Source organism: Anopheles aquasalis, chromosome 2, assembly GCF_943734665.1.
Source record: "Anopheles aquasalis chromosome 2, idAnoAquaMG_Q_19, whole genome shotgun sequence".
NCBI lineage: Eukaryota > Metazoa > Arthropoda > Insecta > Diptera > Culicidae > Anopheles > Anopheles aquasalis.
This window is the reverse complement of record NC_064877.1, coordinates 41337501-41347500: the sequence shown is the minus strand read 5'-3', so window position 1 is coordinate 41347500 and position 10000 is coordinate 41337501. Positions and strand designations below refer to the sequence as shown.

The window sequence follows — 10000 nt, the reverse complement described above, 5'->3', positions numbered from 1 at the left end:
CGAGATCACCAAGTACGACATCAAATCGTTCGTCACGTTCGCCCAGGACTGGTACAAGAATGCCAAGGGTGAACGTGTGCCCGTACCACTGTCACCATTGTACGTAAAGAGACCATTTAGCAACGAGAAAATGGGTAATTTTGCGCCTGTAATTGAGTATAATGTGCCTTTTCATCATTTCTAGCAACAATCTGGTCGAGCTGACGGTTGAGCATTTGAAAAATCTGCCGGAATTGTACGCCAAACTGTATGCCGATTATCCGATGGTCGTATATGCGATAGGTGCCGGAGTACTGTTCGTTATTGGTGGATTTGTTCTAGCCATTGCACTGGCCATTCTTACACGCATTAAGGCGGCTACGCGCGCCAAGAAGGAAACGGTAAAGAAGGCAAAGTAAGCGGACAGGAGACCGCTGCCAGTAAAGATGACTGAGATGCAACCGAGTGTAAGCGGTGGCTGGGATTCTTTTTACGACGAAATACATACATTTGCATTTATAATGCTTTTTATATGCGCTTGCAATTGGATTTATTGCTGGTTTAGTCCATTTCTAGTCTTCTGGCCGAGCCAACGGTTGCGGTGTGAAATAGCACTCGGAGAAATGCAAGAAAATTCTCGGCTATGTTGTGGATTTCAGAGAGCTGCTGCCGAGGCAAAACGCAATATCAAAACAAACTTTTTTGGGTTAGAATCCGGGAGCCAGCATTTTTGTGAAATTCGCTGCGAAAAGTGAGGAAATATCGGGATTTTTGTAAAATCGGCGAGACAACATCCGACAGCGCATGGAGGAGGCGATTGAACACGGCAGCAGATAAAACAGGTCACCGCATAGAATGTCAAATACGCCAGCCAAACCAGACGGTACATCGGAAACGAAGAAGTCCGAAACAAAATCATCTCAGAAACGGAATCGCCCGGAAGGCGGTTCCGGCAAGGGTGGCCACAACCACCGTAAACCGACCGATCGCCACACGTTGAAGAAGCGTGTTCTGCCCAAGTTTTTCACACGCGAGAACGATATCTACGTTACGTACAAATCGGATTTCACGGTAAGTCGAGGACCAACAGTTCCATCCAGGTCCGGTAACGAATCTCTTTCTTTTCCCCATCATCCAGTACCAATTCAAAGCCTGCCTGGATTTGCTCAACTCTCCCCTCGGCGAAGTGTTTCTGCACTGTACCGGCCGGGCCATCAATCGTGGCATCAACTTGGCACTGAGACTGAAAGCGGAACATCCCGAAGCGTTCGAGTACGAGGTGAACACGTCCCAGGTGGCCATCACGGATGATTTGCATCCGCTGCACGACGAGGACGATTTTAACGTACAGCGACGATTGAATTCCTGCCTGCACGTGCGCCTCTATCGCACGGTAAAGCTGAAACCTGCCAGCAACACCATAAGCGAAGGGAAAGATTAATGTACGCACCCAACTCACACTAGCCGTAGCTACATCACTAGGGTTCTGCAATTAATCTTCCAACGCCAGCCCCAACATGTCGGACGAAGTAGAAATTAAAACGTACTTCAAGTTGGTCGACGTTGTCAAGTGGATCGGTATCACACAGTTCGAAATACTGGTGAACCTGATAGCATTCCTTGTGTTTACGATCGTGCTGACGGTGAAGTCTTCGAGCGGTGCACTGGCCAACCATGTGTCCACGAGCGAATGGCTCGTAGTATTCTCCCCGCTGTTTTGTGGCGACTTTTGCAATGCCTACTTCTGCATTATCGTTGGCATTCGAATGTACCTTTTCAACAAGCATCGCCAAGCGGTGAACCGGTTGCTCTGGAGTCTGGCACTGCTGCTGCTTACCTCGGGCTTCAAGTATCTCATCTGCATGAAAGCTGGCCAAAGTGTGTTGGAGTATATTGAAGTGTTTGCACCGATCATTGTGCTCCTGCAAATGATCGCCATCAAGGCGTGCCAATCGAACCAGCAATCCTGATCGCACGCTCAGTCACGTTCCAGGGCCTACCATCTGCCTCCATCGAGGCACCGCCGATTCGATGCGATTGGAAGGGTTGCTATAGAGCTCGAGTATTTGGGCCAGATATGAGAAGGCCTTACCGTGGATGTACAATAAACGGAATGGAAGATTAAGACAACTGCGTTCAACACGTTTTGCCGTTTGTTTATTTCGCCTGCATTCAGATTTGCTTCAAATCTTCTTATCGTTCTTGTCTTTCGCAATTTCTAGTATGTCTTAGTGTAATCTGCTTAAGCCTAGTAATAGGACTTACGATCTAACTAAAATCTAGCGTTGCTTCGATCGCAATCAATTTGATTGTTCGAATGTTTATTCGCGGGTATTTAGTGATGATCGCAACATCTCGTATGCCGATTTGGAAGGTTCGGATCTGAAGGAAATACAGAGAGAAAAAAAGGTTGAATAGTTTTCTTCCCAAGGACACCACAGAAACCTGAGCTTACCTAAGAGAAAGAATCGGTTTCAGTGCACTCCGTATGTTGGTGTACACGTTAGGATTAACCGCCTCTTGTGACTGCAGCAATTCCCTCGTAGGACCGGCACATGTGGCGTCAGATATCGTAAGAACACGTGACGGCCTAGTTGGAAGTGCATGGGCGCTAGAAAAGTCTTCGAAAGTCTTCTCTCGCAGGTACAACAGTGGACGTATGATTTTCACTGACCCAGCATCTCCTTTGGAGGTGCACGGTCCTTGCACCGCTTGCAGCGCACTCAGCTCTCCGCGGTACAGCAGCGCAACCAGGAACTCGTTTGCCAATTTATCTAGTGTACTGGCCATCGCTAGAATTGAATATTGTCGGCGGTAAGCGTGGTGCAAAAGCTGCTCATCAAGTTGTTGATCCGAGACTGCAAATAGAGCGATAGTATGGTAGTGATTGCGATTCTAATGATTTCTTTCTCCAACCTGTAGAGCATGGATGCCTACCGACTGGTTCGTAGAAGTATGTCACACCGAGCTCTTTCAGGTACAACATGAGCGCACGTGGATCGACTCCGGTTTCCCCGATGGTAATTGCGCCAAGCTCCACGTTCAGCTGCCTCGCACGGCAAAATTGTCGTAGCAGGTGCAGCAGACACAAGGAGGAGCTACTCCCCGAGAGACACACCAGTACACGATCACCATTTTTTAACATTTTGTACTCATCTAGCGCCTGCGAGAGCATAAAGACACTGGATCAGCAGGAAGATCGTGCATGGAAGTATCGCAATTTCTTGGTTAAAGTGTTAGCTCTGCCACCAGTTAGTGTAAGTCGGCCAAAAGGGCTCCCTTTGCTCGGGGTTAGCCTCATGCCCGCTAGTTAGCTCATGTTAGCTAGTTCGCATGCACTAAGTTACGATATGACGAATTATGACCAATCGAGAAGCCACTTCGAACTCATTGTTTAATCATTAGTTCTCTTTAATTACCGCATCTAATACGAGTGGCGCTAGTGTTTACAAATTACGCTGGAAAATGTTTACGTGATCGGATTCAATTATGCACTTTGAACTTTTGCGGAAAATTATGTTACTTTTATGAAGGAAAAGAATTAAACACACTCACAATGAGCGCACACAATCGATAGAAATCACAAAAATCGTTTACGCTCTGTTTTATGCTTCGTCTGGCCCGTCCTTATGAACTAAGGCTCGAGGCGCATGCGTGAGCCACGCCGAACACGTGCTGGGCTTACTTTACTTCCAGTATTCATGACCGCGGTTGGAAAGGGTGAAAAAAAACATTCGCATTAACTTGTTCTAAAATATATTTTACTCTTTTACAATCTTCTTACTACGTATAAACCTCTCGCAAGTTAAGTAACTTGTCCCGTTCGCGCTCACTGAGTTGCTCAACGCTCGTTCCTCGTCGCCAGCAGCTGGCGACACAAGTTTGCAAACCATTCACAGACATCACGGATTGACCATAATTATTACCTTAGAGTAAATATAAAGTACAACTAAACCAAGATAAGGTAGACATAGTGTTCGGGTAGCACAGACCACGGAATAGTAAATACGATAAGATTGATATAGACAGGAGATAGCAAGTAAGGCTGAAAGGAGTGTAGGGGATGCGTTCAAACTACGGATATTAGATTGCAAATTTAAAGAATGTCTCATTTTTGCAAAGCAATAATCACACTGCACGATCATCATAATTGTTTCTTGTTGCGCTAATAAGTTCTTCTTTCTTTTGTGTTGAATTACTGCTGCGCCACGTGCAACCGCTTCACCATCAGGAGTTTTGGGTTTAAAAATGTCCGACAGCAACGCACCATTGTACACGGGTTGCTTGTAACACACACCCTCCCTAACGAGTTTGGAAATAAAGTTGAAAATACACCAGACTCCGCCTCAGCAAAAGATGTAACCTCATGCTACTCGCAATCACGTTTAAACTTTAAACAAGTCCATCAACTTCACGATCAGCTGTGGCCAGGTTTGTAAAGAGATAGAAAGGGGGAACAAAGATGTTAAAAATGCTTCCTGATTTCTAGACCGACCGAGTGGGTGGAATGCAAAATGGAAACTTGTTGTGATGCAAACAAAACCAGTGAGCAAAGGTAAAGTGTGTAACGGTGAAAACTAGCGTGAAACCTGTCACACAGAACAGCTAGGTGAACACACTTGTTGCTGAGAGCCTGCTGGCAAACAAACACACAGAAAGTAGATAAAGCAAAACGAGAAAAAAACGGAAGCAAAACATAACGGGCAAGCTAAGTGTAACCGAGTAAAACATAACATAATCACTATTTTTTAACATATTTCTTCGCCCTCGTTAAGGGAACTGATTTAGAATCAAAATTTAGAGCCGCGAGAGATGCCTTGCATTTGAAAGTAACATAAAACAGTAAAAAGTCGTACGGCTTGACTTTTGGCGCATACAATTCAAAGAGAGTGTTAGTACATCCTTGAATGGGCTGACTGTGCATTCCAAGCAATAGCGAGCATAATAAAATGCAATGTATCCATGCTATGTGTTTGTGTCCCAGTAGCTATGTAGGTTACGGGCTCACTGCCCAATGATTCCGATACTAAATGCGATCCCATCCGCAATGATGTTAATGCTCCTGTTCGCGTTGCGTCTACCATGTTCCCTATACCAATCCAACAACTTTGGCAGTACGCGTGGCAATGGGGTGTTAGAGAAATAAATCGAATAGGAAATCGTGTTAGCCAATCTTTTCCAATTCAATCGTCCCCGGTTGAGGGACAGGTCGAAAGTGGCGTCGTGCAACCATTACAGATCATTAAAATCAACAACCAAAGCTCCACGCGTACATAGAGAATTATCGAAAGCAAAATCAAAATCAAGCACAAAATCATTAGTCGTTAACCTCGGCTGCCTGCTTCCAGACTTCCTTAGGCATGTTGTGCCACTGGATATCCCCCGTCACTAACACCGGCTGGACGATAGTGCTGGTATCGATATCGATAGACGATGTACGGTTAAGGACATGCTGCTGCCGGGTGAAGGTTGATTTAACGGCACAGCCAACATCAAGTGGTGATGGTTGCCGATGTTCCGTGGCCTCGGATTCGAGGATCGAGCCACCGACAGGCTCCGAGATAAGCCGCTTCGGAGGAACCAATGGTTTGTTGGTGATCGAGCTATCAATATCCGCCGATACCGTACGGATTCTGCAAAAGAAGGAAATGTTGAACAATAAGAAAGAAATGTTGTGGGAGATATGAAAAACATGAGATACTTTAAGATGATTATTAGCATTACTGCAACACACGCGTATTGCCGTCGCAATAGCTGCAGATACCCTAGCTTGTTGGTATGCAGGGAAGAAGGCAATTGATTAGCGCTAATGGCACTCACCTATCACTGCCAGTCGATCGCATTCCCTTCACCCTATGCTCTTCCATTGCATCGCAAAAGTTCATATTTATGCCCGAATCCTGAGATGACATGCTCGACCGGAGATCGAGATTCTTCGAGATGGCACCGGTGTAATGCAACGGTGGGCCCATGATCCCATGATGGTCCGGACTGGCGGCCGAGTTTGGCCGCGGGAACGACTCCGACCGGTGCTTCTCGTTATCGGCCGATCGTGGCCGCTGGCTGGCCGTTTCTGGCGTCACATCGCTGAACCGTTGTTTGATCAAGCTATACATGACCGATGCGTGCGCATTTACACGGATTAGCAGGTCACAAAGGGATTGGAAAACGGGAAAAAGGAAGCAAGGATGTTGCGGGCAGGGGGTTATGGTGGTGAATGCATACACAACAAACAGTATTAGCCACAAACACATGTTCATGTTGTTGGTGCACCAAGGTAAGTTCGGTTAGCGATACAAGATGGATAAAAAAAACGAAGGAAGAAAGAGAGAAAGAGATGTGGGAACAGCCCCGTTAGCGTGTTTAAATGGCAGCTTTCCTTAGCAATAAATGGTGTGTTTGTTTGTGCTTGTGCGGGAGGATTAGGCTAGTGCAATTCGCTAAACTCTATTGCTCAGCCCGCACAAAGCTCTATTGCAACAAAATATGTACGGGAACGACAATTACAGTTTATGGCCACCGGTAGACCCGTGCTGGTTAGCTCCACCACCGCTGCGTAGTATATCCGGTGGGGAGTTCTTGCGGGAACCCAGGAACCCTTCCGGTGAAATGATTTCGTCGACCGCATTCACGACGTCCCGTATCTCGGATTTCACCTCGTTCGTCATCTCTTTACTGAACTCGCGCAGATAGTCCACCACGTCGCTTGTAGAGATGGAATCCCGTTTGTTCTCGACCGGTGGCGGATGGCTAGGGAAGCAAGAGAAGCGGAAAAGATTATAATTTATCTTTATGAAGTACGAGACGATGCCCCTTACCTTAGATGTCCTAATGAATTGTAGTTAACCATGCTGCCCAGATCTATACTGTCGGTGCTCTCGAGCACATCCTCGACCTTGCCAATAACCTCCCGGATTTCTGACTTGATCTCCGCAGCCAGCTCCTTCGTGACTTCCTTCACGTACGCCTGAATGTCTTCCGTACTTTCACCGCAGCTGCTGTTCAGGTTGTTCAGGAAATGAAACAGAGAGCATACGGCCATATGGGATTACGTTAGTTGAATGTTTGAAGTAAATCCTTGCTGATGAACGACGTTAAACTACGCGAAAGCTTGCAAAAAATGAAGACGAACGCACTCGCGAAATGAAGGTAAGATACAGAAAATAAAAAAAAAACATGCAAAGCTAAATGCGCTGATCTGCTTCAAGATCGCATCCAAATCATCAAGCAACAGGCAGGTTGTGAGGGCAAATGATAAAACAAAACGGAGGGAATAACAAGGGGCTGGTCAGCCGGTCGGTCGGTAGGATTCGTTCGCATTTCTCCAACTACAGCAACGATATCGCGAGCGATACTGTTACATGTAGGAAGAAGCACGATCCGTGGTAATGAGGGGAATGATGAAGCTGGCAATAAAAGGGAAACCCATGCAACGGGAGAAGAGCACATGCAAATGTGATTGGAAAGCACCATGCTGCTACGCTTGTTGGCCGTGGATTCGCGCAAGCGGTTCGATTGGTTCCATTAAGTCCGTAACACCAAAAAAACACCCCTCTAACGCTAACCTTCCCATCAGCGACCGCAAATTGGGAAGGCTTGGTGTTGGTGAAGCCGTTCCAGTGGTCGCGGGCCTCGGTGGGCTGTCGTTGCGCTGTAAGCTGAGATCCGTCTGGCTGCTGCACGAACAGGATCTCTGTTTAGGGCGCAGCTGAATCGGTGGACTAGCGGTGGAACCGTATGCCATCGACAGTGGACGATGAAGTGGTGGCCTCTGATGCTGATGCTGCTGATGGTGATTTTGTCTTTGTGTCGGCTGATGGTGAGTTTGTACTTGCTGCTGCTGCTGCTGCTGCTGCTGCTGGCTGTAGGTCATGGGCTGATGTAGTTGAGCCGATCGCTGCTGTAGCATTGGAGGCTGCTGATCCAGCCCGAGACTTATGCGGGTTTGTGGACTCAGCACGTGCAGATTACTGGCACCACCAACGGTTGCACTGTCGTTAGCACCGGTATCATCACTACCACCGCCGCCACCAGTAGTACCACGAGAAGCGTCCACTGTGCCACTGGTGCTATCGTTAGCCACATGACTCTCACGTCCACCGATAGCGGCACGATAGCTGGCGGCTCCCCAACTGTGACATCTGCGATCCGGGAGCAAACGGGGCGGAAATTGAAAAATTAATCGATTGCCCTCCAGGAACATGTCACAATCAATGGATTATTACAGCTGGGTTACGGACAGACACCATGATTTTTCAGGGCAAATATCCACCCATTGGATGACTGATAATGGAGAACAGTATGGAACGGATTCACCAGCAACATGATGGGGCATTACGTTGGCGTTCCCGAACATGACCTTAACGTGCGACCATGTGGCATTAATTGCAGACACATTCGCATGGACAAAACGGCTCGTGATTAGCGTCACTCACAGCGCTTCGCATGCTCTCTTAATTCAATTGATCACAAAACGGGCGGTCATACATTCGCATTCGCATCGTACGGATAGCTGCTGTTAGGATGTACTGGATGGATGGTTCACTAGGGACTTACCTATTGCGACTGACACTCATATCACGCCCTGCACCGACCACGATAGCACCGGATGCCATTGGGGGTGGGTTAAGTATGGTGGTTACCTCACCTCCCACCGAAAATCGTACCATCGGCGGCGAAGAGGTCGGTGTGGGACTGTGCGATTGGTACGGTGAGCTAGAATTCTGCCTCCGGGTCGATATCTGAAGCGGTGAAGCCGGTAAACTACGACTCTTGAACCTTTTGATATCGAGTGCCGATAGACTGTGGTGCCGGTGGATCAACATCAGTGACGCATTCTCAGGTACTGCAAGTACGAAAAGCAAAAGAAAGATCAACTAAGATCGATCGACAAAGGGGAGGGGGAATGTAAAGCAACTCACTTCTCGTGGGGTCAAAGGGAACCGTATTTTTTACATTATGTGAATGGCCGAGCAACAGCTCGTGTGCCTCACCGGACAGCATGTACCAACGTAGCTTTTCCATCGCCAAATTCGACAGCTTCAGTACGATCTCCTCGGCCGTGGAGCGTTGGGCCGTTTTGCGTGCTCGGTTAAACAGATTCCGTGCCGTCTGCAGACAGTCGGAGTAATTCTGTGGGAAGGTACCGGGGCCCGAGATGCGCCGATCGGAGAACAGCATCTTGCCGTCGATGTAACGTATCGCACCGAGCCATTTGCGTTCCTTGGCAAGCGAGTTCGAGTGATGGCGCCATTCACCCGTCCGCTCATCGACCTCGTACTGGGGCAGCAGCTTCCAGGCCTCGGTGGCCACCATTTTCAGAGCTTCCAGAATGAAGCCGACTTCGGATTCGGGCATAAAGAAGGGGAAGGTAATACGTGTATACCCCGGATGCAGACAACCGGCGCTGAGTGATTCGTCGTTGAGCAGCTTCTCGTACTCCACCATCAGCTGCGGGTTGATGCCGAGCGAATCGCTTATGATGTTGTCAGCCGTTGCCTGAATTCCGAACACATCGTTCAACACCGCCACCACGAAGCGATGATGCAGGAAGGCACCACGTGGATGGCGCACCATGAAGCACAGCGTCGTTAGCCGCTTGGCCGTGGTGCACGGTGGCCCGAGAAGCACGATCTCCGGGATCGTGCGCACGTGTGCTAGCATCTGCTTGCACGTTTTCTCCATCCGGCCCATGATGGCCTGGGAGCCGAGTGATTCCTTCAGCTGCAGTACCAGTCCTGCACGGACCGCACTTACGACGCCAACCGAATCGTGCAGGAAGGAGGTACTGTGTTCGATCAGTTTACGCTTAATGACTAGTACACCCGGTGCCTGCACCCCTCCGACCAATCGGTTGCAGTGAAAGAAGATGGCATCCTTCTGGGCACCGGGAAGCACCGGATTGGTGCAGATCGGAGCACAGGACGCGGCCATGCTGTGATCCCAAATCGATAGAGCGTCATACTGGTGCAGCAAAATGGTGGTGGCCACATCATCCGCCAAGATTCCCGTCAATCGTGAG

The 10000-nt window shown here is 48.4% G+C and overlaps 4 protein-coding genes across 9 annotated transcripts in view; 3 read left to right on the top strand and 1 right to left on the bottom strand.

Annotated features, from left to right (window-relative positions):
• Positions 1 to 510, top strand: part of LOC126572156 (thioredoxin domain-containing protein) — a 1493-nt gene extending 983 nt beyond the window's left edge. Inside the window, exons 4-5 of the mRNA XM_050231236.1 lie at positions 1 to 99; positions 185 to 510. The exon at positions 1 to 99 is cut by the window's left edge and continues 27 nt beyond it. Of these exons, the coding sequence (XP_050087193.1) occupies positions 1 to 99; positions 185 to 398 (313 nt within the window). The 3' untranslated portion in view covers positions 399 to 510. The remainder of the gene's footprint in view (positions 100 to 184) is intronic.
• Positions 511 to 682: 172 nt separating this feature from the next.
• LOC126572161 (ribonuclease P protein subunit p20) lies at positions 683 to 1420 on the top strand. The gene is made up of 2 exons (XM_050231244.1): positions 683 to 1050; positions 1118 to 1420. The coding sequence occupies exons 1-2, from the start codon at positions 835 to 837 to the stop codon at positions 1418 to 1420; spliced, it is 519 nt and encodes a 172-aa protein (XP_050087201.1). The 5' UTR covers positions 683 to 834.
• Positions 1421 to 1496: 76 nt separating this feature from the next.
• Positions 1497 to 2109, top strand: LOC126572162 (transmembrane protein 203). Its single transcript, XM_050231245.1, has one exon. The coding sequence runs from the start codon at positions 1497 to 1499 to the stop codon at positions 1947 to 1949; it is 453 nt and encodes a 150-aa protein (XP_050087202.1). The 3' UTR covers positions 1950 to 2109.
• Positions 2110 to 2119: 10 nt separating this feature from the next.
• Positions 2120 to 10000, bottom strand: part of LOC126572147 (uncharacterized) — a 46568-nt gene continuing 38687 nt past the window's right edge. The window contains exons 3-12 of one of the 6 annotated variants that reach the window (XM_050231218.1): positions 8901 to 10000; positions 8536 to 8824; positions 7545 to 8120; positions 6798 to 6977; positions 6487 to 6729; positions 5800 to 6087; positions 5309 to 5612; positions 2917 to 3142; positions 2435 to 2837; positions 2120 to 2361 (exon numbers count right to left, since the gene is read on the bottom strand). The exon at positions 8901 to 10000 is cut by the window's right edge and continues 471 nt beyond it. In XM_050231218.1, coding sequence (XP_050087175.1) covers positions 2301 to 2361; positions 2435 to 2837; positions 2917 to 3142; positions 5309 to 5612; positions 5800 to 6087; positions 6487 to 6729; positions 6798 to 6977; positions 7545 to 8120; positions 8536 to 8824; positions 8901 to 10000 — 3670 coding nt within the window. In that variant the 3' untranslated portion in view covers positions 2120 to 2300. Of the gene's footprint in view, positions 2362 to 2434; positions 2838 to 2916; positions 3143 to 3718; positions 4401 to 5308; positions 5613 to 5799; positions 6088 to 6486; positions 6730 to 6797; positions 6978 to 7544; positions 8121 to 8535; positions 8825 to 8900 lie in introns of those variants that run through there. The other 5 variants (XM_050231219.1, XM_050231220.1, XM_050231221.1 and 2 more) reach the window with 5 other exon arrangements.